The 26950-nt window shown below is 38.7% G+C and overlaps 1 protein-coding gene across 3 annotated transcripts; it reads left to right on the plus strand.

Annotated features, from left to right (window-relative positions):
• Positions 1 to 1090: 1090 nt before the first annotated feature.
• pip4k2a (phosphatidylinositol-5-phosphate 4-kinase type 2 alpha) lies at positions 1091 to 25294 on the plus strand. 3 transcript variants are annotated; one of them, XM_020712688.2, is made up of 11 exons: positions 1091 to 2117; positions 11755 to 11852; positions 11983 to 12079; positions 13626 to 13778; positions 14022 to 14168; positions 14382 to 14420; positions 17676 to 17789; positions 21046 to 21159; positions 21248 to 21488; positions 21703 to 21806; positions 21944 to 25294. In XM_020712688.2, the coding sequence occupies exons 1-11, from the start codon at positions 1977 to 1979 to the stop codon at positions 22022 to 22024; spliced, it is 1329 nt and encodes a 442-aa protein (XP_020568347.1). In that variant the 5' UTR covers positions 1091 to 1976; the 3' UTR covers positions 22025 to 25294. The 3 variants fall into 3 exon arrangements, with proteins under 3 accessions (XP_020568347.1, XP_020568346.1, XP_004081045.1); XM_020712687.2 differs by having other exon boundaries at positions 1092 to 2117; positions 17673 to 17789; XM_004080997.4 differs by lacking the exon at positions 17676 to 17789 and having other exon boundaries at positions 1093 to 2117.
• The last annotated feature ends 1656 nt before the right edge of the window (positions 25295 to 26950 follow it).

The following is a 26950-nucleotide window of genomic DNA, read 5'->3' on the forward strand; positions in this document are numbered from 1 at the left end:
TGATTGGGGCAAATGTTAAAGATTACAAGGACTTCCCACCAAATAGAAAAAGATTGAAGCTATAAACGTGTCACAGTGAGGAATGACTTATTCAACAAATGAGGTCCACGCAGCATCAGCACTTTGAGGCCTCCTTGCTTTTAGAGAGCTACTGACACAGCAATATGTCAGCGAGCACCAGAAAAACCAAATGACCTCTGCAGACATTAACTCTGCAGGTTTGAATGCCGGTCACACACTTGACTCATTTTGGCTCACGTGACAAAATGAGGTGTCAGGCCTGAGCTCTGATGATCTATCACAACTACAAGAGCAAAAACGAAAGAAAAAAAAACACTAATTGAAATATCATTTTAAACCTTAAAGACCCACTCTGATGAAAATTGTGTTTTTAATATGCTCTTGTAGCATTTTCTCAAAATATATAAATATGGAAAATTAATGCATTTCTGAGTGTTTCTTTATTCAAATCATTGTGAATCAGGAGCAGACAGAAAAATGCTATTGGAAAACCTTGTAGCTGTGACTTAGAAGCTACTATGGCAGGCAGGCCACAAGCTCCCTTCTCTGCTCAATTCTGATGGATTCCATCTTCATTCTCCTCGTCTGAGCTGGTATCTGGCTCAAAACTATACGGTTGGATAGCTCCCATAATGCTCGACATTTTTATCGCACCGGTAATGTTAGGCTGGGCGTGTGAGGGGCTGTAAGCTAGCGGGAGAGAGTGTAAACAAAGGAATGATGGGATATGAGAGCAGGCTTACCTCCTGCCAACAGTCCCACCCATAACTCAGAGACGGTTTTCTTGTGAACTGCTGCCGCTCTGCAAACACTATGTCCTAGAAAATGACACATAAAAAAAATTCTGAAAAAGGCATAATGGTAATTAAAAGACCACTTTTTAAAGAATAAATCAAAAGATGATTAGAGTCGGATTTTAACACGATTTACAGTAGTGAATATAGATAAAAAGTAAGAACAAATGTAGTAATTGCTATCGCAAAAGCCAAGTCAAGTGATTTAACAGGTCCGATGGCAGGAGGATGGGGCGGGGAGTTGCAGCGAATCAGAGCTCCGTACTGCAATGCTCCTGCTGTCACTCCCCATCGGCCGAGCTGTCAGTTGACAGCCCCACACATGAACATCAATGCTGCTCAAGTGGAGTTGACCACCCGCTGACGTTATCTCGTCCTTCGCTCATTTCCCTCCCCCCCTCTCCTCCTCTTCCCTATCTTCAAAACGAAACAAGAACATTTTAGGATATACCTCTGTCATCTCTACGGACTGACCACAAACGCATAGGAGGAGAAGGAGGAGGACTGGGCTGCATGCTAGTAGCTAGCAGCTGGCTAGTAGCTTTAGTTAGCTTGCAGAGCAGCAGTGGCTCGCGGGCTGCCGGAGTCCTGCCCTGCTTAGAGCCGTTGTTTGATGACCGATGGTCGGTTGAGCTTATGCTAGCTGGGAGTGCAGAGCAAGCAATAGGTGTTTCGTTTAATTTATGTTTTGTCTTGCTAAATTGTGTCGAGACCTGATAGTTTATTTGTTAGTATAATAGAAGAACTTTCTGCGTTTATTATTACGTTTCTTAGTTTTAGGAAATTTATCGTGAGCTAGCTAGCTGCAGGCTAATCGGTTTTGCTAATGCCAGCTCAGTGCTAGCTTGACTTGCAGGGGTGCGGAGCGCTCCAGACCAGTCAAGGAAGGAAGAGCGGCGATGTGGGCTGTGATAGCCTATAGATGAATTTTTATTTAGTCCTATTCGGAGTTCTCAACTTTGGGCTGTATTTTCAGATGCGTTTTGTGAGGGGCTAAGACTAGAGACGGAGCGGCTACGACCACTTTGGCTTGCAAACTGATTAAATGAGTAGTATTGATATTGCTGAATCGTGAGCTCTTGGCCGCCGTGCCAGTTTTTAGGAGAAGACACTTCCAGCATCGTCACGCCGACTGCAATACCCAGCCATTGTGCTTCAAACATGGCTTCAGCCAGCAGCATCGCCGCATCTATTGCGAGTAAAACGAAGACCAAGAAAAAGCACTTTGTTGCTCAGAAAGTGAAGCTCTTCCGTGCCAGCGATCCCCTGCTCAGCGTGCTTATGTGGGGAGTAAACCACTCGGTGAGTCAGATCGTCATCTTTAACACTGATACATACGTGTTTGTCACAACCTTTTGACGCACGAGATGAAATCGCTGCTGTAGTCAAAAGGTAAATCAGCCTGTGGGTTATTGTTATCATTGGACCTGAACAGGATTATGCCTGTCCATCACTAAGATCATACCGCAACAATGTGGCTGCAAGTGTGTCCTGATCTTATAGTTAGTCCTAGTTCAACCATTTTCTTGCTTTTTGTTTTGAAATGGGCTTGTGCGCCTGAAACTGTTGGTGTTTTGAGCAGCTAACTCATCTCTGGCTTCCTGTTGTGCAAATGTAAGACAAGCTCATATGGCTGTATGTCATGCAAGGCAGCTTATCTCTGCTTCCTGTCTTTTCCTTTGCCAAATATCTGCTATGAAGAAACATTTTTCTATTGTAAAAAATAAAAAAGGTAGGCTTTGAACACAAGTAATCTTATAATGTCAGCGGCATCATATAAATTAACCTTTACTAGTTAAACCGTACAATAGAGCTGGCAAAAGTGAACATTTGAATACTTACTGATTTATTTATGTACATAATTGATTTGATTTGTTTGGGGGGTTGGCAAAGATGAATTTCTCCTTTATAGTGCTATCAATTGTTTTGATTCTGTGGTAAATATAGTGCTTAAGTTTGGAATATTCAACCTCTGACTAGCTTTATGTATTGGCACACGCGAAGCAAGTCTTGAAGCGTTAGAAATCTAAAGGTGTAATTCCTTACCCAAGCTGTTGTCTGTAGTTGGATTACAGTCAGCTGGTTGTGGGTTTAAGCTGGTGGTTTAGGCAGAGTAAGATAAAGAAGAGATTTACCTATAAGTACAGCTTTTGCTGTTGTCATTAATATTTTCCTCTTTAAATTTCTTGAGCTCCAGGGACAGATCAAGATTGATACCCTGTGATATGACAGTTGTACTTAAGAAAAATGCCTGACACTGTTTTTAAAGTGAAAAAAAAACGTGTTGGATTGTGTTCATCAGGACTCTATCCATGCTAAACCAGTCCCTACACACAATTAAGAGAAACACAAAAAATAATTACATCAACGGAAACTCAGATATAATTTAGAATGATAGGAAATTCCATAGAGTTTCGAATTCCAGCATTGAGAAATATCTACTTTTTTATCAGTCAATCCTTCATCTTCCATCCAAAGGGCCCTGCTGTGTCTGCACACAGTGAGAACACTGGGAAAACAAAGGGACTAAAAGGCTACTGGTGGCTCACCATAAAAAGCATCTTGGCATACAGCATCATTGTGTGGATTGCTGGCTGCTCGGTAGCAGGCACAAAGCCCCTCCAGTCATCAACAAAACACACACACAGTTAACTGCTCTCTTCCCTTTATGGGGGACACAGCTATAACCAATACCTGTTTAGAACCAAAAGGATTATACAACACTTAAAAAAAGTAGCACCCTTATTTAAACTATTGCTAACAGGCAAGCATTACAGATCACCAAAAGAATAAAATATTTTATCCAAAATGTCCAAAATTTCTTTTGGACAATTCATACTAGATCAGGGATGTTGCACTTCAGGCGTTGGGGGTCAGTATCCTGCTGCTTTTTGTTTTTGTTTTTTTAAATAAATATCTGCCTTTAACAACTGTTGTTTACCCAGATCATGTGTGTTTTGTTAATTTAAAGCCACAAAGTCAAGGTTTGTAGGAAATTAAGGACATCAACCCCTTTAGACCTGATATCACTTTGACTCCTGTGAATGTGATAGAATGACACCATGGATGTGTGAAAACATTTAGGGGCAATACCACATATACGTTAAAGGCCTCATATTTTTATTAGTTTGTTTTAAAGAGAGTGTGCTATGATAATCTTTATTTAAAGTTTAACATAAATCATTAAGATTTTCCAGGATAAAAAATAAATCTTCATCATCTGCTGGAAATAAAACTGTCAGAAAACTCAAGACAGGCATTTAAAAAGTCTGTAAATTTTTAAAAGTCTGATCAAAATGAGGCTCAGGCTACGTTCACACTGCAGGCTGAAACGACCCAATTCCGAATTTTTTGCCCCTAAGTGGCCCAATTCCGATCTTTTCATGACAGTCTGAATGACACAGATCCGATCTTTTCAATTGCGACCCAGGCCCCGTGGGTTTGCCGTCCTGAATCCGAATTGTAGCCGTTCTTTTCAATTGCGACCGCCGTCTGACCGGCCAGGCGACTTGATTCCGAATCGTACGTCATCGACACGCAACAAACGTCATCATTTTGCGTTAAAGTAGGCGGGAACGAGAACGTAAACATCAACCATGGTGGACGATGCTGCTGAGATCAGTCAGTGGAAGGGAAGCGAGATCCCCGATTGGATTAATATTTGGGCTGATCGCTCTTTACAGGCCAAACTCCAGGGCTCTTATTGCAACTGGGCGGTTTTTGAAAATTTTTCCAGCTAAATGGCAGAGCGTGGTGTTGAACCTTTACAGCTATAACTTTTTTTTCTTTCTCTCCTTCCGACCGTCACCGTGCTCAGAAGCGCAGGGGACCCGAGGCGATCCTCCTCCTCCTCCCTGTTCTGATCCTTAGATTCTCCAGAACGGGTTGATAAAGAGTCCATAGCATTTATTTTGGGGGAAACCTTCTTCTATTACCGTCCTCCGTAACACACAACATGAATGCGCGCCCACACTGCCCCCCCCCCCCCCCCCCTATTCTCTATCGCGGCACGCGCTTGCACACACGCGGGCGCGCGGGCCCAACACATACACATTTCCATTCCACAACAGTGGGTACAGACGATCCCGACTCCATTGCCTTCTTAAAATGAGAAGATTGTAATTGTGCTGCTCCTTCGTGAAAATAAATTTAATATTACAAAAAGAGCTCCGCTTTTGACAACACTGTTGTTGACATCTGCTCCGCAAACAAGTGACGTCGTTCACCGTTGAGTATTCTTCTGGCTTCTGCGCATGCGGGTCTCGTTTGGGTCGTGTCACGGTCACACTGGAGATCACAAAAGTTCGGATTTACTTGGAAATGTGAACGGTCTAGCAAACAATTCGGATTTTTTCAAAAAATCCGAATTGAGCATTAAGCCCTGCAGTGTGAACGTAGCCTCTGTTGGTCTTCTATCTTTACTAGGGCAAGTTAATGTCGAGCACTTACTAACTGGTTTAAGGAGTTCAGTTTTGTCTTTTAGGTATTAAGATGGGGCTTGAACTGCCACTTTAATATATTCAACTCTGCAATAACATAATCAGTGCTATAATTAGCTAATGACATTACAAAAGCTAACCATGACCTTCTGTCTATTCTTCCATTTAACAACCCACAGACAATGTTTTTTTGTAGCTACTGCTGATATCAGTGAGAACTTAAACAAGCTTTAAAGAGAAAGAGCAGAAGTGTTAGCCTAAGGCACAAAAAAAGGGAATGTGATGGTAGAACACTAGGTGTGTCATATGCAGCATTAGGGAATAGTTTGAACATGTATATCTCTTAATATGTTAATGTTCTTACATCACAAGCTGCTCACAGAAAAGACTGACGGTGTGTGTACAGAAGGGTCAGAGCAGCAGTGAGAAGTCAACAATAATTTAGTTATTATACTGGTGTAATGTTGTCTGATACCATTTAGCAAAAATTCAGTATTTTTTTAGAGCTTTACCCAGATACATTCACCTTTTTTAATGATTAATGTTAAACTCATTGTCACCCATAGGTGAAATTTGTTCTTCCCATTAAAAACTGTAAAAAAAAAATCAATATCCTTTATGGCCATGTGAAAATAAAAATATGTTATAGGGGTGTATTTCTTTATAAAGATAATGCAAAACAAATAGCAATACATTGTCTGGTCATTGAAAACATGATTCAAAATACACGTTTTTCCATTTTGCTTCATTTTTTGTTGTGAAGTTGAAGATCATAGCATAGGTTTCATTTGCTAACAACTGTCTGTTAGAAAGGCATTAGTATGTGGAGCAAGAAATAACAGTAATACCTTTTCTTAAGCAAGGAAAATGTACAAATTGAAAGGCATAAAAAAACATTTATTTTTTCTTTAATTAGGACAGAATTGAAGAGCACAGCTTCAACTGAAAGTTGTTTCTTTTGTCTAAACTATGTCATTAATGAATTGTTGATTTGATTGATGTTGGATTGTTTTGGGGTTTTAATCCCTATAAATCTGTTAGATGATGTGGCAGAGGGATTCTAGTTTGTTTTGTTTTTTTAACCGAATTTATGGGGAAATTTGTGCAGATAAAAGTAAATGTAAACTGACTTAAAGAGTAAATAAACTAAGAAAACGGTATTTTGTTGTTTTTTTGTTCATCAGTAGAATTTTTTATTAACTGGCCCATTTTAGATTGAATTCATTATGAACTTTCTTTCAGATAGCTTAGTTGCCTGCTGTTCTCATTCTTTCCTTTCTTTTTGTATCCTTTTAAGCTGTTTGATTCATGACAATTGTGTTTGTTCATTGTATAAGTGAGACATTCTATAAATATCTCTAGAAAGCTCTACAACAAAGATTTGTGCTTAATTATGGGTTAAGAAAATGGAGAGGTTGGGACTGTACAAGTAAAACCCTTGGAATCAGACAGAAACAAGAACTTAGGAAATAGTTTTGTGGTTCTGTTCAGGTACAGACTAGCAAAAATATTCTTTGAGTTCTTGGTGTTTCTTGTGACCATTTTTTAAGTTCATAGAAGATAACGGAACTTTCCTAATATCTATTTAAGTTATTTTTAGTTGGGTCTTTTAATTGTTTCCTTGGATAAATGTTTGTAGTTTATTGCAAGAGTAATCTAAAATTTTGCAAAATAAAAGCGTTTTAATATTTAAATCAGTTTACTAAACCTCCTTAAAATTCTACTTTAGAGCCATGTTAAGTTAGTATCATTAAATTGTCAAGAAAAGTTTTTTTGTCTGTTTATTAACATCAGATAAGATTTTTGTTGCTATTGCAATTTCATAAATTATTTTTTACCACCTACACCTTTTAACACAATAAACAAAGTTTAGACTAAATAAGTATCCTTTTCTAGGATGGCATACAGAAAAATAAGTATAATGGTTTAAGTATTTCCATTGTAATCAAAATAAGAGTAGTCACAGTCATGAATAACACAGTTTTATTTGGGGAAACACATATTGTAATTTACTTAAACAAATGTTGACAATCAGAATAAAACTTTGTGGTTAAAATGTAATAAAAATGTATCTATACAAAACATTTAATGTGTTTGAAACTCAAATAGAAGTCTCATAAGCATACCAGAAAAAATTCATATAAAACAACTGGATAGTTTAACCCTCAAAAAGTTAAACACGCTTCAATTCAGCAAACTGGTTCATTAGTCAAAAGCAGTTGTGTTTTTTAATGTTTGGTAACTTCCAGTAAGGGTAACTCTTTGTTGTTATTCCCAGTAAACTGTAGATTCGCTTTAAACAATGTCTTGTGCAAACCACAAGCTGTGGGCTTTCGGTTTATCTCTGCACATCTTTACTAAAAGCTTGCAATTCTCAGTTGGCAGGCAGAACTCAGCAGAACATCAAGAACTTTGCACAAATAGCACTACAGGTAAGCTTCCTGTGGTATAAAACAGTTAAAGATGCAGAAATTAAACAGCATATCCTTATGGTGAAAAGAGACGGGTAGGACAGGTTGTTGCAACACTGCTGATATGTTGGAGTTTGTTGCAGGTGCCCCACTGCATTCTGCAGAACTGTTTATATCTGAAGTTACCATAAACTACCTCTTTAATGCAGGCTTTGGGCTGATATTGATCTTTTTCTGATATCACCGTGCATCTGCCATTTAGACTAGAACCATTGTAGTGTAAAACTGATGTTATACTGTTTGGGTATTTCTTTAAATTAACTGCTTCATATTTCAACAAAAATTACCTGGGAAAAAAAATATTTTCGTGAGCTTTATTTTAAAAATAACATAACATTGCAATGTGTTTATTATAGAAACAGTTTAAGAGTAACCTTGCATAACTTTGACATTACAGATTTTTTAGATTGATTGCACATCCTATTTTAATTGCAAATTGTATACAATAAAGAAGTCATAGAATATAAAGATTGCCTGAACTTTTATATGCTTTCAAGTGTTTGCTTCATTTCTGTACCATCTGATTGTATGCCTAATTAGTTCAAATCAAAATTGTTTAAAATATGGTGCTTGTATTCCTTCATATTTCAAGAGAGACTCAACTTTTTAGTTTACAGGAACAAACCTTGCCACTCTAACGGAGAGCATGCTCTGTCATGAACTTCCTGTCCAACAGAGGAACAGCCCACACTTGCTTCATGCTGAGTTGAGAAAATAATCTTCTTCACTATGTAAACTTAAAGGAAGTGGTGGTGTAAAATGGGTCTGCGTGTTTCATGGCAGCAGGGAAGATTTGGCAATACATGCACGTGCCAAAAGAACCATAACACTTTACATATATAAGTTTAGAAGGTACTACCGTGGAAAATATAGTCAATGAAGCACCACACATTAACCTTCTCTCTCTCTCAACTACCATAACATCTACATTTTGTTCCATATTGCCCTGTGTTTCTTTTATAAAGAAATCTTTTTTTTCCCTTTCTCAAGGATGGATTTCAGTTACAGAAAACATTTCTGTGATTTGTAAAACACTGACTGTAACTTGCTTCTCTTATCTTCATTGAAGCTGGAACATTTTGTATGAGTTATCTGTAAATTATCTGCAGACATTCTCGTTTCATGTCTATGAGTTAGCTTAGGTCTGGTTAACTGGTAAAAGGCAAAAGTTGCCATGGTATTATTACCGGTAGTCTACTTTTGATCAAATATTCTCCTTGTTTTTAAAACATTCATGAAATCACAAAGGGCAGTTACAGCAATCATTGACTTTTTTTTTACAGAGGCTGAGTTAACTTGCTGAGTTTGGAGTTGTTTAGTGTATTAAAAGCTGATTTTTTTTGACACATTTTATCACATTATTCCTGTCACTATAATTTAAATCTTCCATTTTTTTTCTTTTGACATTGTAGTTTATATTTTATAACAAAGGCAATGGAATTTAGGATGCTTGAAGCATAGGAGCAAAAAATGATAAACAGTTGGCTGTATTTGTTGCTTATGTGTACTTATTGAATAGGAAAACAACATCCAGTGTGACTCGTAGCATTTTTAAAGTTGGGTCGTTTACATTCTGCCTTTAATACTTACCAACATTTCTGGTTCATGAGACTCATAGTCCAAAAAAAAAAGAAATTAAAAAAAAAGTAAGAATTTACTCTGAACTGGTAGAAGTTAGTACCTCCTTGAAAGAGGATGCAAAGTATTGATTTTCCTTTACCAGAAACAAGGATTTAAAACAAATTAGTAAAATAAGAAATAAAAATGATCTCAAAACATACAAATAGAAAAAACACATCTTCTGTTTACCTTTGTTTATCATTAATTTGTTTGTTTGGTTTGTGTAGCTACACCCTAGAAGTTTTAATTGGAAACATGAAAATGGAAAAAAGAATCCCTCCCCCCTTGTACATTTGTATTTGTGTGTGTATGTGGTGATTCTGAGCCACCCGGATAGAGTGATGTTAATGACTCTTTGTGGAGAAGAACCAGCTATTAAAAGAACATTGAGAGAGTTTTGTGAACACCCCAAACATTAACGGCTAGAAAGCTTTTGGGATGAGGATGTCGTTGAGGTCCAAGTAATCTCGTCATACTTCTGCTTCCTTTCTGCACGTGATCTGTCACACGGACAGAATTGGAAGGAGCAGAGGAAACAAGCTAGCATAATTATAAATGACAGCACGACAAAATAGCAGCTCTCAAGCTAAACGGAGATGAAAGATGCTCATGTAATTCCGACGAGTTACAAGATTATGTCAGAAATGAAACTTAAAGTTTTCCCTTTTTTTAATGCACAATGTTAAGCCACACAAAATTTCAAATGTCAAACTACTAACAAGGAAGCATCAGTTAGTTAAATGAATTATAAGGGTTTAAATTTGACAGATGTCATTGTGTCAGGGCTAATAGTTTGGTTGTAAAAAAAAACGTGCGCTAAAGTTTTGTCCAGAATTTTGATCTAGAAGAAAACGCTTTTTTTTAATCGTCCCTTTAGTTAAAAAAAAATGTCTGAGGATTGGAGCACAATGGGTGCAGCTTTATTAAAAGCATTGCAAGGCAAATGCTAGGCTATTAATAGATCATAAATGGGGCAACCTGCCAGCACACTTGTCTGTTGGTAGCAACAAACAAGCATACACACATGCCGGCACACACACACACCTTATGCTTCTCCGGCTGAGTCATAGCAAATGACAGATCTATGCTATGCAGGAGTGTGAAGCACGGCCAGCTTCAAGTGAAAATTCCTTCAATGTGTACTGTAGGTGTTTTTTAGAAATTACAGTTGTTTTGTGACAGGTTTTAAAAAATCATAGAAAGTTCTCTTTTGTTAAACCATAATTCTAAATGTGCAAACACTTACAATCAATGTGTCTTCAGTCAAATGTGAGTCAACAGCATTATGGCTCATGTGTTTACATATGACTTTTTAGAAACCACACATTAGCAGCTGCTTTCAATCCACCCCAATTTGGGTTTCATGTGCTTCAACAAACAAACTAGAAGAAGAAAAAAGCGCAGAGTGTTGAAAGCATTGCATTGGGTCTCTGCCTGAATAAAAAAAAAAGTTTGTTCTCAATAACTTGGCACTTAAAACCTTGATCACTAATCTACCAACACAACGCTGACTAGAAGGTATTGGAGATATCTTTTCAGTTTCTTGTTTCAAAACAAGTAACTACATTTACTACAGCTACTTGTTTCAAAGCAAATAAATAATTAATAATTGATCATCAAAATGGGTATTACTGCTAAAATACTGAATTGATCCCATTCTCATTCCTGAGCTCACAAGTCAGCGTTGAATGTAACTTAAGAATTTATTAAACTTGTTAAAATATATTCTACAAATTTTCATCCAAACCAAATAGTTTGTTTTTAAAAACACGTTTTAAGTAACTAAGTTTAACAAAATGAAAGTGGAACATTCTTTAATAAAAACTGTAATCCATTAACGTAAAATGATCTAAATCTGTTCTTATTCCACACAAAAAGGAAGAAATTCATTAAAGAATTAGGGATTTTATTATTTGTTTTCATTTTTTCAATAAAAAAGAGACTTTCAGTTTTAATTCAGGCTCAGTTTCAAGCAGCACTTATTGAAATCAAATCAGTCATAACATTGGAATTGCTGATTTGATCATTTTAGGTGTTAAAATATCCACCTTTGTTTGGTTTAAAACACTAGTAAAATCCGTTTGTTTAACCAATTTAAACCAGTTTATATTTTATGTTTTAAATTTTACATATTTTTTCAGCGTTTTCAAAGCATTTACTTCGTAGTCGTATTAAATTTTTTTGTATTACCCCGTTAAGTCTTTATTTCTGACTTTGCTCATCTCTTAAGAAAAGTGTTTACAATCTTTATATGTGGAAAAATGGGATGTTTTCTATTTCTACCAGTGGTTGTTGGTTGGTTGGATAGTGTGTCTAAAACTTCAATTAGCTGAAATGATCCTTGCCGGTATTGTTTCATGAAAGGAGTTACTAACAAATCCTTTTTCTTGTTTGCTTTTTTGTACGCAGATAAACGAGTTAAGCCATATTCAGATTCCCATTATGCTCATGCCAGATGATTTCAAGGCTTATTCCAAGATTAAAGTGGACAACCATCTATTTAACAAGTAAGATCTTTTTTATCATATAGCAAGCCTTTTGAATAAGTTTGGGGTTTTATTTCCAAAAAAGTGCAGCCTCATTCCCAACCACACGTTAACGAAAATGTTTTTCTGTGTCCTGATTTTTGTTGTCTAGGGAGAACATGCCCAGCCATTTTAAGTTCAAGGAGTACTGTCCACTGGTGTTTCGTAACCTCCGGGAGCGGTTTGGTATTGATGATCAGGAATTCTCGGTAATGACAACAATGCATATTTTTTTTACTTCACCCATATGCCATTTCTCTCATTAGTTTCACTTCTTTGCAAAGTCTCCTTTTGTTTACCTAATAACCAGTATAAACTTTCTGTTTCTGCAGCATTTTTTCCTGTTTTCACATCAGTCACACACCATTTCTTAATTTGCAGTTTTTTTCCCATTATGGCCGCCTTTAAAATGTGACATTTTTCCATAGTTTTACTTTTCTTCTTTTTACATCTTTTGTCAGGCTCTTTGTTCTTTGTTTTTCCATGCTTTGCCAGCAATTCCACAGTTTCGAATGCAGTTAGTGAGTTGGCAGTATTTGGAGGTCATTGTATCCCAGAGCAGTGCAGCTGTCCTTTTTATGTTTACATTAAGGTTCTGTTGGCTGCAGGGAGTGGGCAGTGGGGGACGTTAACAAACTGATCATTCTGAAGCCATATTTGCTCGACTAGATTGCTGTGGGGGAAAATAAATCACCATCCTGAAAGTTTGCCTGTTTATGTCTTTCTTTTTGTTCCTCATCTGCTCTTTAACAAGCTTTCTGTTTTTGTTTTGGGTATAAAAATGTTGTTTTTTATGTCATTCAACAGCAGCTATTAGCTATAATCTGTTCTAATCCTATGACAAGCTTCATTTGACCAAATGACGATACAGTAGACGTACTATTTCCTCCTACTGTTACAGTGAGTGTAAACAGGAGATTTTTTGTTATGGTTTTGGATTGAGGCAAAAGGGTTTTTCTTTTTTTTAGTAATGTCATAAATAAGGTGCAATATTTAAAACATTTTCTTTTGTTTTTTTACTTTACTGAACCAGCAACAAGTTTTAAAACTGTAAATAATAATTCTTAAAGACCCACTCTGATCATATTTTAAACTATTGTAAAAGCGTTCCCAGCGGTCTTTCAATTACGATTCAGATTTTTTTAGGCAAAATCAAAAAACCTGCAAAGCGGCAGTAGTTCGTTAGATGTTCCCAACCCAACATTACTGGTGCAACAAAATGTTGGAGCTATCCAGCCTTCCACTTTTGAACCACATGCCAGGTCAGGTGAGGAAATCAAAGGCGTACATGGATCTAGTCGTCTACAAGTGGATGATGCATCGGAATGGAGCGAATGTGGCCTGCCCAGCAATTTTTTTTCCCGTCTGCTCCTGATTTACGATTTGAATAAATAAGTAAAATTTTAAGCTGAATTTTCTTTCTACATGTCCTCCAGCATGAGAAAAATGCCACAAGACCATTTTAAAATACCAAAAACATAATTTTCTTCAGAGTGGGTCTTTGGAGAACAGGAAGTTGAGTTCATGGTAAATACTGGATCAGTTTTATTTTGCTGTAGCAAACACAAAGTTAAGGTCCTCAATGTTTAGACTGCACAGCTACAAGTAGGAATCCATAGAGAAGTTCGGCCGTGCTGTATCTTCATCAAACTGCAGTGTAACAACTGTGGAAATTTCACAGCGTTCATTGTACCATGACAGGACTTTTGAGGGTTTTTGTTTTTCTGTAGTCTTAGTTTTCCTCTCTGTCTGCAGAACTCTCTGACACGCAGCGCTCCTTTGAACAGTGACGCTCAGGGCCGCAGCGGCGCCCGTTTTCATACGTCTTACGACAAACGCTACGTCATCAAGACTATTAGCAGCGAAGATGTGGCAGAAATGCACAACATTTTAAAGAAATACCACCAGGTAAAAACAAGATTGAAATGGCTCCACCAGAATGAAGTTTCAATGGTAATGTGGACTGCCAAATGTCATTTCGTAACAATTGTTTGCATTTAGACGACTGTTCTTTGAACATTCAAATGTATTTGTTTGATGTAGTTAAATGACCTAAGCGAAGGAAGAACACCTTATTTCCCCCAAATTTAAACTTTAAAAACCTAACCCTCTGTTTTGTTTTGTTTTGTTTTGTTTTGTTTTGTTTATTAGTTCATTGTGGAATGCCATGGCAACACACTGTTGCCTCAGTTTCTGGGGATGTACCGACTCACCGTGGATGGAGATGAGACCTACATGATTGTTACACGCAATGTCTTCTCCCACCGCCTGTCTGTTTACAAGAAATACGATCTCAAGGTACGTAGGGTTACAAAAACTATTTAAAAAAAAACCTTTAATCACGAGAAGAGAAGAAACGATTTAGCTTAAGTGCAACATCTCTTTGCTCCCTCTAAGAATGGTTTGTGGCAAGATATAGGTTTAATTTTGTTTTTGTCTTAAACTGTTGTTTGCATGTTTATTTTGAAATGCCAAAGAAATAAAACCTTTTAAATTATTTCTATTTTACAGGGTTCCACTGTAGCAAGAGAGGCCAGCGACAAAGAGAAGGTACTGTCCCCCGCCACTGCGAGCCGCAGTCAGCTGCTGTACATATTTACACATATTTAAGCGTCTTCACTGACTAATCTGTGCATTCTTAAAAAGTAACAACATAAAGTAGGAAACTTCTGGTAAAAATCTCTCTTTGATTCTATAGCTGCTCATTTCCCTTTCAGTGCCAGTGTGCTGAAATAGTTTTGATCAAATCCCTGTGCTTTATTTCTGGTGTTTTTATACCTTTCAGGTAACTTCTTTGATTTCAGTCAGTGTGTGGTATTAAAAGAGTTCTAATCCTGATCTGCTTGATCAGCACTCTGTGTGATTAAACAAACCATTACATTTATTGAAGTGTCTGTCTTTCAGACCAGTTTCATCATGTCCTAATTCAATCAGAAACTTTGAATAAACTCAAAATCCCAAAGCCATGTGGACTGTTAGACGGAAAGAGGCCTGTATTTAAAAAAACAGACACAGCTTCTAGCAGGTTCACTGTCACGACCCAAATGGACCAACACAAAGTTTGGTTTTGCTTTGTTTCCTTTTGGGAAACAATGACAGATGAAAAGATCCATCCCCTTAAGTCAGGACCCACCTCGTGACCTCTATCCCTTTCTAACCACTGCACGCTAGTTTTGTCCCCCTCTTTCCCTGCTTCTGCCGTTCCATTAGTATCCCTGCTTGCTGGCTGTGTGTGACGGGTTGAGTGTGTGTTTTAAGTTTGTTGTGGCTTTGATAACTCGTCTTCTTGTATAATTGGTGATGTTATGAGTCTGAATGGTGTATTTACGTGTGTGTTTTTGCGCGTCTGTTTGTGTAATATTTGAAAATAAGAAACATTTCTTGATGTTGGAGATGAAAATGAGACTTTTAAATCTTTTTGAGGGTTTTTGGCGTTAGTCATTTCACAGCTTCTTCCACCAATAATTTTAACCTTATTGCAATTATTTCCAATTTTGCTTCTTCTTTTTTTGGCAGTTAAGCAACTTTGAGTATCAGCATTGAATGTTTTTCACCTAACCTCTTGTGGTTTTAGTTATATTACAGTTCTAAGTTCTGAAATAATGTTTATTATATTTATTTATTTTCATTATATGTCTGGAAAATGTTGCTCGGTGAATGTTTTTTTTCTGTGAGACTGTCCCTGTAGTGGCTGTTAGAGCCGTCTGCTGCGTCGGTCTGACATGCCAGGCGTCAAGCAGTAAGACATCAGGGAAACCCCCCTGAACTAATTTTAGAAATCAGCAGATAAAGCAAAAAGCAAAACTTTATTAAAGCCAGAGCAGCTGGGAATTCAGCACACATGTGAGTCTGCCGTTAGGATGGGTTTTTGTGTGCAGCACAGCTGTCAACACACTTGCTTCTTCCAAATGCAATTGAGAAACAGCAGAAGAGTTTTTCTTAGAAAAAAGGTTTTTCTTTAACCTCAAGGTTTGGCACTCTTTTAAACAAAGTGTGACAAACTGTCGCTAATTTTTATTCCTCTGAAAAGGCTTTTTGTCAGAAAGAGTAACCATCATAATTGAAGTTTATCGAGCAGTTGTCTCAGCCTTTCCACTTCTAAAGGATTACTGTCTTGAAAAGCTTTAGTTACGACGATGAAGGTGTGCGATTACACTTTCAGAAGTGGGTTGGATTGTTCTCTCGTGTTAGCTTCCAAACAAAAACAACACAAGCGAGTTTTTCATCCTACTGCATGGCTGGCCTCCTTTTAATGCATGCGTCTGCATGGAATGCAATTAATTGTGCATCCCTTGAAGAACTACATTCTTTCTAATGTCTTTACATGTGGACGAAAACCAACCTCTTTCATTTGCACCTTCTTTATCTGTTCTGGGATTTATAGCTTTAAACATTAGAGGGCTTGAACTAAATTTGTTTCTTTAATAATCTCATCACGTCACATCAGCTAATGTTTGTTGTCTTTCTTGGCTGTGATGGGAGCTATATTGTTGACATGTTGTGGATTCTAACCCACTGAATTTTAATGTGGAAAATGTAAAGATTGTGTTTTCTTGGTTCATAGAAGAGCACTTGTTTCTTCTCAGAAACTCTCAGCACCAGTTTTTATTCTGTCCTCTTATCAGCTCAGCGTTGAGCACGCAAGGCTTTCATGTAGCAATACGACTGGAGTAAGGTGTGAGTTTACCTGTTAGCTCATCTCCTTTGATGTAGGAATGAAATCCCTAGATTTAACCCCAGATCTGATAAAGCACAGAACAAAGTTTATTCATTTCAACGTCATTTTTGTTTGTTTGTTTGCTTTGCTTGCTTTTGCCAGAACCCACCAGCAGCAAAAGCGCAAGAAAAACCTGCTGCAATTTCTTTTACTTCTTGCATCCTTCAGTGGCAGTTGCTATCCAAATAGCACCATCAAACCCTTTCAAAACAATCTGTATACACTCTAGTTCAACTTTGCTTCTATGGCAGCATTATTTCTTACCAAAAAGTATTTTAAATAGAGGAGGAAACTGTAAAGGGGATAAAAATAGCTCAAAATAACTATTATTATCTTGGTTGAAAAATCGTTCGATTAGTGTCTATAAGCTCTGTTTAAATCATTTCTTTGGTGAGCAATCTAAGGAAGACCACAGCTCTGTACATTCATAGTTGAAGCTCAAATTAAATCTTAATTGATGATTTTACTGTCTCATTTGAAATTTAGATTTACGTTCATCAGATGTTATCTGAAACCGTTGCTTTGCTGCTTTAAACATATGAAATAATTATTAGAAAATGGACTCGTCTGAAACCAATCACAACATTTGTATGCGTGCAGCTCAATTACATTTGCGCTAAGGGCGCGGCATGGCACATCATGTATCATTGCTTTGGTGGTGTGTTACTTCCTGTTTTGAGTGGTTTTTATGACACAGCATTCATATGATCATACAAGGCATATTCCTCAATCTGGGACAGTTTTTGAGCCTTGAATGAGTGAATGTTATAAGGTTGTCATTAAAAATGTAGGAACTCCTCTTAAGTAAATTGGGGCTCAGTTTAACAAAAATCAGCAAATATAGTATGCCAGTGCTTCTATAACAATAAATATATTTGTGAACCCTCTCTTTCTTTATGCACTCAGACACACTGAAGACTACAAATCTTCCGCGTTTTACCCTTTCCAGTCCTTTACCCCTTTAAACACTTGTGTTCTGTTAAACTTGAACCTTTACCTCCAACTTGCTTCCTCCATTCTTCTCTTTCTTCTCTCCTCTCCTCTCCTCCACCCCTACATCCCTTCCTCACTCCCCCCTTTTCTAGCAGCCAACCCAACCAGAGGATGCGCCCCCTCGGCCCAAATCTGGTAATGTTCAGCAAAGGCTGCAAACACTGCGGATTGCCACGCGCTTTTACTGTGCCATGAAACACGTAAGAGATGTAAGAGAACCAGGGCTCAAATACTAGGCATGATCTATTATAAACGTATTTCATTGTACTACATATCCACAGTGGTACAGAAAAGTGTTCGCCTGTTTTGCATTCCTCAGGTTGTTCCATTTAAAAAGATGAGAGAGGTCTGTGATGTTCGTCATAGATACACTTCAAGTGTTAGAGACGGAAGGCAAAAAATAAAACAGGAGATCAAATTGTATAATTTTAAGGTCTGTTTTTGTGTATTAGTGCAGAAAACAAGTATTTAACTCTTCTAAACAAGCAAGAATTCTGTCCCTCACGGAACTGTTACTTCCTTAAGAAGTTCTATCCTCCACTTGTTACCTGTATGAATGGTTCCTGTTTGAACAGGTCATCTGTTTAAAAGTCACCTGTCCACACCGTTTGACAGTCAGACTGCAATCCCCCACCAAGACTAAAACCAAAAGCTGTCTAAGTCCTTAGAAGTATGGAGGTGGAAGCATCATGCTGTGGAGCTGCTTCTCTTCAAATGATCTTCATTAAGGAATGGGTGAATGAGGCCATGTATGGTGAGATTTTGTGCAAAGAAGCTCCTTCCATCAGTGAGACGTGAGACATGGCCGGATCTCCCGGTTGGACCATGATGCCGACCACGCCCGGGCAACAAAGGCGTGGCAACATTGAAAATCCTTCAATGGCCTAGCCAGTTCCTGTACCTCATTCTAATAGAAAATCTGAAAACAGCCCAAAGACATCTACAGCTCCAGTGAAAACCTGGTGAAGACCTGCAGGAAACGTTATTATACACTTGTTATCTGCCCTTTTATCCTATAGTGTGATTTCCTGGATTCTTTTTTAAATTCTCGTCTCTCACAGTCAAGGTGTTACTAGGATGAATATTGCAAACCTCTCTCATCTTTTTAGGTGGAACAACTCGTAGAATCAGTGACTGACAGACACTTTTTTGCCGCACCGTATATTCTGTATGTTTTTGTATATATACATATTTATAAATATTTTTCGGCTGCACATTCTCATTCTTTGTGTTCTCCAGGCTTATACTTTGTTAATTTAAACCCATATTTTGCACACATTTCATCCATTTTCAGTCATCTTTTCCTCATACGGTTGAGTTATGCAGCACTTCCAACTTAGCTGCACCATTTACCGCTTCTGAAATACTGAGTGGAACAAACGTCTTCCATTAGGAGATCATCTTTACATTCCTGTAATGTTTTATTGGTCACAATATTTCCTGCAAATCATACGTTTTAATATTTCATCTTCTAGAAGAGATTAAATTGACCGAATATCATTGTTGTTGTGACAATAGGTCAAAAGTGCAATGATTGAGGCTGTGCAGCGTGCCGTCTGTCACGGCACAACAGTCATAATGCTTTCAGTTCTCAGTGTAGGGAGTGGTGGTTTCAATTTTCTATTCACAAATGTTTTAACACAAAGCAAAGAGCGACTCTGTTGCTGCATTTATGAACTGACGTGTTTTCACATTTTCTTTTCAAGTCTTTAGTTGAAATAAACACCGAGAAGGCAAAGTCTTCACTTCCATAAAATCATCACAATAGATCAAGAGCAACTTTCTTTAGCGTCGTGAAGATCTAGTCCAGGGGTCTGCGACCACATGGGGCTCTTTTACCCCTCCATATTGGCTCTGTGGTAAATGAAAAATACAGTTACCCTTTAAATAAAAAAAACTTCAAAGTAAAAAAAAAAAAGGTTAAGTAAACTAATTCAAACTTTATTAAACTCATTTACAAACAGTTGAAGAACAGTCCCTATCACAAGTCAAACTAACAATCAATTTGAGGTCATAAGCACCACCAGAATTAAGGCGCGCCAGATTGTAAAATGGATATTCTATTTTTTAACAAATTCAAGGATTTTAGGTGCACCTTGTGGTTTGAAAAGGACAGTAAGGGTCCCTTAATTACCTCTGATTTAATTTAATTTTGTTAGATTTACACGTTTCTGGCTGAGATGCCCCGTTTTCTTTTTTCAATCACTGTTGGCATTACCTACTACTACATTTGCTGCATTGAGATGATCCTATGTGATTCAAGGTGTCTTTTATTTTGAAAGGAAGTTATGTGAATCGCTTATTTCATCTTTAGAAAAAAAAAAGGCTGTTTTCGTGTCTGTTTTATTTATGCCAATACCAACAATTCATTTACATATTATTATTTTATTATTATAGTAGTAACATTAACATTAATGCAAATCAGTCTAAATAGAGAAATCAAAACAATTCTTTGTGGCTCCTACTGGGTTGTTGTTGGTGAAAAATTGACCCGAATGACTCTTCAAGGGTTAAAGGTCGCAGACCCCTGATCTAATCCGAAAAACCCACAATTAGTAATTAACCCCCTAAATTATTCAACAAACTGTTGTGTTTTTTTTGTTATTGGTTTATGGAAAAGGATCTCAAACATGTTTCGGATTGGACAGGCTTCCTGTTATAAACTTCTGCTTTTCTGCTTGCAGTTCACTCTTTAAGAGTCTGTACATTATATTCAGTTTGCCTGCTGTAATCCAACACTCTGGTGAGGGTTCTGCTATCAATTGATTTAGACCTATTTGGCTGCGTAGAAAAAAGTCACAATGGGTGCACAGAAAGATGGAAGACATTCGTTTTTTTTCACTCTGCCATCAACACATCTTCCTTTTTCATGTCATCAGTTTCATGATCAGTTGAGCAAGTTGTGCATTCCATATTTATGATCAACCGGAGGTCCGTGCGTCTATATATGCGTTCTCAAGTGTTCCATTTTTTTGTGTGTGTGATGGGTTTGTTTTCTCTTTATGTCGAGATCTTTTGTGTGTGTGTGTGTGTGTATGTGGGTGTGTGTGTGTTCTGTTTGTGCGCATTTCAGAGGTTATGTGTCGCCGCTCAGTTCCTGCTGCCGTAGTGTCATTGTAGTAGCTAAACTGCTGCTCTTGCCGTGTTACCTCATTTCCTGCTCTCTTTTTTTTCCTCAGTGACTTAGCATAAGGCCCCCCCTCCTCCCCACATTAACACTTCTCCCTCCTACAGGCTGCTCGCGGTTCTGCAGCCGCAGCTTTAAGGCGAATCCTATAGATTGGCATTTTGTCCTTGCAAAATACACTGGCTTCACTTAATTGTAGTAAATTTCAAAAGCATTTTCTAGAACAGATAAGCTGGTCTTTTGAGTTTATCCACTAAACTCTGTCTGCTACCAGTTCAAGCTAATCTTGTAGTTTTTCTTTTGTAATTCGGTTGCTAATCTCTAATGCTAATGGGCAGGCTAAGGAGCTGCCCACCTACAAGGACAATGACTTCATCAATGATGGACAGAAGATCTACATTGATGGGGAGAACAAGAAAATGTTCCTGGAGAAGCTTAGAAAGGATGTGGAGGTATGTGGGAGATGTCTCACTTATGAGGAATGCTTGTTCCCTAAAACTTGTTGTTGATGGTTCTCTTCTGACCTTTCACCTTCTTCAGTTCCTGGCTCAGCTAAAGCTCATGGACTACAGTCTGTTGGTGGGGATTCATGACGTTGAGCGAGCAGAGCAGGAGGAGGTGGACAGCGAGGATAACGAGGCGGAGGATGACGGAGAGAGTGACGGAGGGGGAGTCGGGACACCCCCCGACAGTCCCAGCAACACTCTGGACAGCACCAAGCCTCTGTCGCCGGGAGAGTTTGATCCCTCCATCGACGTCTATGCCATCAAAAGCAATGATGGTGAGTGACCCCCTGCATAGAGGATTTGGATTTATGACACCTGTCCCTCTGACTGCCATGGTTAAAAATAAGAGGAAAGAGCTCCCCCTACTGGCGGATGCTTGAAGGTTCTAATGAGATCAAATCACGTGAACCTGAATAGAATTCAGACTTTAATTTCTTTAGTGTTGCTTTGAGGTGCAGAATGTATTTCTCCTTTTGCTTTCAAATACAGGTGCTCCCAGAAAAGAGGTTTACTTCATGGCTATTATAGACATCCTTCAGCATTATGATGCCAAGAAGAAAGCTGCTCACGCCGCCAAGACTGTCAAACATGGGGTACGTCTCTGCACGCAGACACTTCTGTTCAAAGGCAGCATCAAGCCTTTTAATAATTCAGTGTACAGGTTATGGATGGAAATCATTTCTGTGTCATTTTGGGAGGCAGATATTGGATTTCTGTGTTTAATCTGCAGGCCGGAGCAGAGATCTCCACGGTGAACCCAGAACAGTACTCCAAGAGGTTCTATGATTTCATCGCCACCATCCTGTCTTAGCCTCCTGAGCAACATAGAGGCACAGATGCACATGGGAAAGGGAGGGCAGGTGGAGAGTGGGGTGGAGGAGAGATGGAGAGGAGAACCATAGAGGCAGAGTTGTAATAAGGTGCTGTGATGGCTTCGGATCACTCTCCCTCATCCATCCTCCTCATTCCTCGCTTCTCTCTGTTTCAGTGGGGTGCCGCACTGCAGCTAAACAAAACATTGTTTGTTTACATTCTTTGTTTGGTTCTATTTGTGTTACTTTGGATGGTAAGGTTCTTCAAAGCTTGTCCAAGTCATTACATTTTATATACAAGCAGTTGTTGTTGTTTTTGTTGTTGTTTTTTTGCTTTAAATGTGGGAATTTGGAATTTTTCCCTTTTTGTTATTGTTCCTAACACAAAACGGAGTTCTTCATTTTTGCTTGTTTTGAATGTTTCTCATTGTTGTGATGTTCATTGGAATGTTGGCGAGGCTGTGACGTCTCTACGGAGCGAGCACAGGCCCAACGCAGGCTTTCAAACGGAGAAGGCCTGGAAGGAGTTGAACCTTTCCTGATGCAAATCGCTTCTTTGCAGGAAGTAGGAAGCAGTCTTCCAACACGCCAAGAGCCCACACGCATTCCCCAAAAGAACATGCAAGCACTCAGCCAAACAAATCTTCTCCCTGAACACCCTCAATTCCGCTTTAATGTGTTCTTTTTTCCTGCTTTTTTTTTTAATTTGATTTCCACAGTACTTTGCTGAATTACAGTGTTTGTTTACACCTCAGTGGTTTCTCTGTGTTGATATGCAGTGACTTATATTTGGTTAAAGGGAAGGACATTTGTCCGTAAAAGGAGGGGACCAATCTGATTGGCTGTCGTCTCTCCTGTTACTGAAAATTACCGATGGAAAAAAAATCCAGCTTTCTGCTCCTGCAGCAGAGAGTCAGTCATCAGAGTGTCTTCACAGTGGGTGTCGCAACTTTCCGTCTCCGACTGCACCTTATGATTCCAATCCGAACTGATGCACTTTTCATTATTGTTAGGAGCTATTTTTCTGTTACATCCTGCAGATGTGAGACAGACAAACAGAAGAAACAAACCGTGTCCGGTCTTCCTCCGTGTCCCACCCTTTTTTCTGCTTCTTAAGGGTAGGAAGGCATTTACGGCGTCGAGGGAAGACAAAGTTGTGCAGAGTTAGAAAAAGCAGCTGGTCTCGTCCTTTAAGAAGCACTCTGTGGGCTGGTAGCGCTTGGATTTGGGGACCAATCTTTAGCTTGTCTTTGCAGGGCGCGCATACGGCAGTTTACCTCCAGCATTGCACCAACACACACCCACTGTTGACGAGGGGTGTGCGTGTTTCAGTATTTAGAAGTTGGAATGGGGAGGGGGGCCTTCAGTAAAGTAGCTAAAGATTTCTTGTTCATTAATTAATGCCAGTTGTAAGGCTTCTATTTGTTTGCTATTTTTTTAAAGTGAGTTGTCTGTGTTATACTTTGTGTTTTTTTTTTTGTTTTTTGTATATTTTGCACAAGAAGAAAGGAACCAAATGTTACGAATACGACCCCAGTTACTCAACATGGTCTTAACAAGGGAAATGCAATATACCTGTGTGAACGTGAGAACGTTGTTTTTGTGTGGATCACCTTTGGATAACCAGCTAAAACAAACAAAAACCTGGTCTTTGTTGACTCTTCTAACCTGTGCAAAAACCCTCCATCACAATGTTTGTTTGGATTCAATTTTACATTTCTATTTTTACATTGAATTTTAGTCCTATAAAAATTGTTATCCTGTTAAATATCAATATAAGCGATCCCTTTGGAATGAGTGCTGATGCTGTGGTGATGAAGAATGCTGTTTAAATGTTTGCAATTTACATTGAAAATGTGTTTGTTTTTAATGCATGGCACAAAATTAAGCCCCGCCCTCTCACACGCGTGTTGTCCTGTGTATCCCTCCACTTTAACCACATGTATAGGATGTTTGGCAGTAAATAGTCCCTCCCTTGCTTTTGAGAATTGTTTTGCATTGTATACACTGTGCAAGATGTGTGCCTTTTTACTCCAAATTATTTAATTTTATATTTTAACTTTTTTTTTTTTAAACAAATTTAAAAGGTTATTCAAGTAATACTTTGGTGTATTATTTTCTGCTCTTATTTTCCAGTCTCTTTTTTTTGTTTGTTTGTGTTTTGAGCACTTGTGTATTTGCTGTTGTTTCTCCGTCAGGTCAATAAATTGTTTCAAGCATTGTGTTTCTAAGATGCAAAGTGAGTCTTTGAATGTTGTGTTTTGCTTTGGTTTCATGGTTGTTGTGTGTGCATCCATCCTCTGCTGCTTCCTTAAGAACGTGTGTGTGTGTGTGTGTGTTTGTGTTGTGGCTGTGGTCCGTCAGCATGTTCTCCATTTACCATTAAAACACAAGAAGCGGTGATTTGACTCTTCATCTGCTTCCAGCCGTTGTGGTTTTTTTTTGCTCTGATGCTGCTTTGGTGTGATGTTCTTTCCTGAGTCGACTGTCTTCTCCCTCTGTTGTTGTCAGGGAGGCTTTCAGCAGCTGTGAGGGGTCAGGGGTCAGCTGGTGTTTTACTGTGAAGGACTGTCTGTAGTTCAAACTGTACCTTGGGTTGTGTCCTTAAAAAAAAGGAGGAATGAGGGAACACTGGTGTCTTCTTTTCTGCCTTTTGCTTTCTTGTTTGGTTTTGATCCCAAAGACCTCGCTGTGAGCACACAGAGTGAGTTTTTAGGAGTTCAGTTCTGTCCTCAAGCTGGATCTGGACATCTTGGGTCATTTCCTTCTCTTGTGACTTTCGGCAAACTGACTTCTTTCAGTACCCCCCCCCCCCCCCCCCCCCCCCCGAACCAGCTTACCTGCTGCCACTGTGTGTCAAAAGCACGTCGGCAGTCCCAGCGTCCCCACGTTTGTGTTTGTGTTGAAGCTGAATCTGTTGTAATAGATGGAGTAAAGTGTGCAGTAAATGTCACGGAAACGATTTGGTTTCTCGTGCTGAAGGGAATCCGAGACGAAAGACCAGTCGTGAGACGGACTAAAAAATGGACCAACTTCTGGGAGGAAAGCTCAGAAACGGCATCCGGCTTGTTTGCCGTCCTCTCCTGCAGATCTGCTTTGGCGTGGGCCGGCTCACCGCTGGTGTGAGTTGAACTGATGACCGCTTCCCTTCAGCAGCAGAGGCCAAACTGATCTGTGTGTGTTTGTTGTTCTTCACATTTAATGATATTAAGAAAACGCTCCATCCATAAGTTCACTCAGACCAATTAAAGCACTTGTTCTGCTTAAAAGTGTTTGTTTTTTTCTGATCCAAACCTTTTTTATAATCATATATTTATTACAATTTATTTATTACAATTTATTTGGAGTTTAACTGCTCTGGATGTGTGATTTAGCTTCGCTGGAAGAAAATCAAACATTTTCCTGCTCTTTTTTTTTTTTTTTAAGTGAGAACAGCTCATAAAAATTATTGAATTTCTTTTCAATGAAAATTAGAAAGTCTACTTGTTCACAGCCAAGAAAGAACATTAATGAAAAGCAAGGAAAAATAAATAAAACATGACTGATCATCTAAACATCCTTAAGAAAAGCATCCAGAACCTGAACAGCAACATGAATGATGTAAATGTTACTTACCTCTCTTAGTTTACTTTCCTTAATTACACAGAAATGGGGACATTTCTGCCACTAAATCTCAGCCAAAGGACCAAAGTCAGTATGGATGGATGGAGTTGGCCAGAGTTCTCCTCCACATGTGATGTCAGCCCCGTTCTCTGATGCACCATCTGGTTCTAATCCTTGATCTAACACGACTCCTTTGACCTCTGAGTCCCCTCCAGCAACTCGGTTACAAACAATGTTGAAACAATCCTCAAATACTGTTCAAGCCAGGGAGAGGGGGAGTTTAGACCAACAAGTGAAACAGGTTGGATATTTATTACTGATGTACTGGTAGCGTCATGCTGCCTGGCAACACCCAAATTTTGTATCCTTACCAAAGACTGTTATGGACTGATCCCATAGAAAATGTCTTACTTCCAGCTCCAACCAAATGAAGTCAATTCAGTCGATGTTTAATCACAATATAGATGCCGCCACGTTGAAGCCAGATGTCATCAGTAAGCAGCCATAGACTCAAATCGATTTGACTTAAAGTTTCTGCGGCAACCACTGTCGCCAATCAGGAGTGAGCTTGTCAGAAGGCCACACCCCAACCACCTGAAAGCAAATGTTTTGAATGTTCGATGTGGGGCTAGGAGTCCGAGTAGGAATGGTTATTCTGACAAATATAATGACAATAACTATAGCTATTTATTGCTCATTAAAAGTCTAGGAGATTTTGGCTTTGGAAATGTGCTAATTTGGAAATCCACTTGTGTTCACATGCAAGGCAAGCTTTGGAGTAGGTATGGGAAAGGGTTATTGTCGTCAAAACGGTGAGCTTGTGACCTCTCAACCAATGGCATAGAGTTCCAGCCTGTGTGCCGATCGCCTTAGCTGTGCATAACTGAGGGAATTACTAGCAAAAGCAATCACTCTAGCAATCGTCCACTTTCAGGGTCTAGGACAAGACCGCACCTCAACCATTAGCAGATGCATCCACTGAGAGTAGTTTTTGTTAAAATCATAAGCTCAGTTATGGGTTTAAATGTAAAACAAACTTTTACTTTGCCAACATCAATGTTGTCAGATAGACTCTTTGAATACTTTCCCACTCCAAATATTAAACTAAGCCCCCCATTCATGGACTTGCTGAATCAGGCACCTCAGCAAGAATACTGCCAAGAATGAGATCATCACTCTGACCATTAATCACTTGTGTTTGCACAATCAGTGCAAACCATAAACCATAAACCAACCATAAACCTCCAACAGATGACAAATACAAATGCCAGTGGGCTCCAACATGGGATTTTTCCAAGTAGAACACAGTATCAACCCTGGAG

Source organism: Oryzias latipes, chromosome 20, assembly GCF_002234675.1.
Source record: "Oryzias latipes chromosome 20, ASM223467v1".
In the NCBI taxonomy this organism is placed as follows: domain Eukaryota; kingdom Metazoa; phylum Chordata; class Actinopteri; order Beloniformes; family Adrianichthyidae; genus Oryzias; species Oryzias latipes.

Excerpts from the sequence above, each read along its gene's own strand:
- pip4k2a (XM_020712687.2), top strand. The coding sequence starts at position 1,977 with ATGGCTTCAGCCAGCAGCATCGCCGCATCTATTGCGAGTAAAACGAAG. Across the intron at positions 2,118-11,754 it reads TGTGGGGAGTAAACCACTCG|ATAAACGAGTTAAGCCATAT; the intron begins GTGAGTCAGATC and ends TTTTGTACGCAG. Across the intron at positions 11,853-11,982 it reads GACAACCATCTATTTAACAA|GGAGAACATGCCCAGCCATT; the intron begins GTAAGATCTTTT and ends TTTGTTGTCTAG.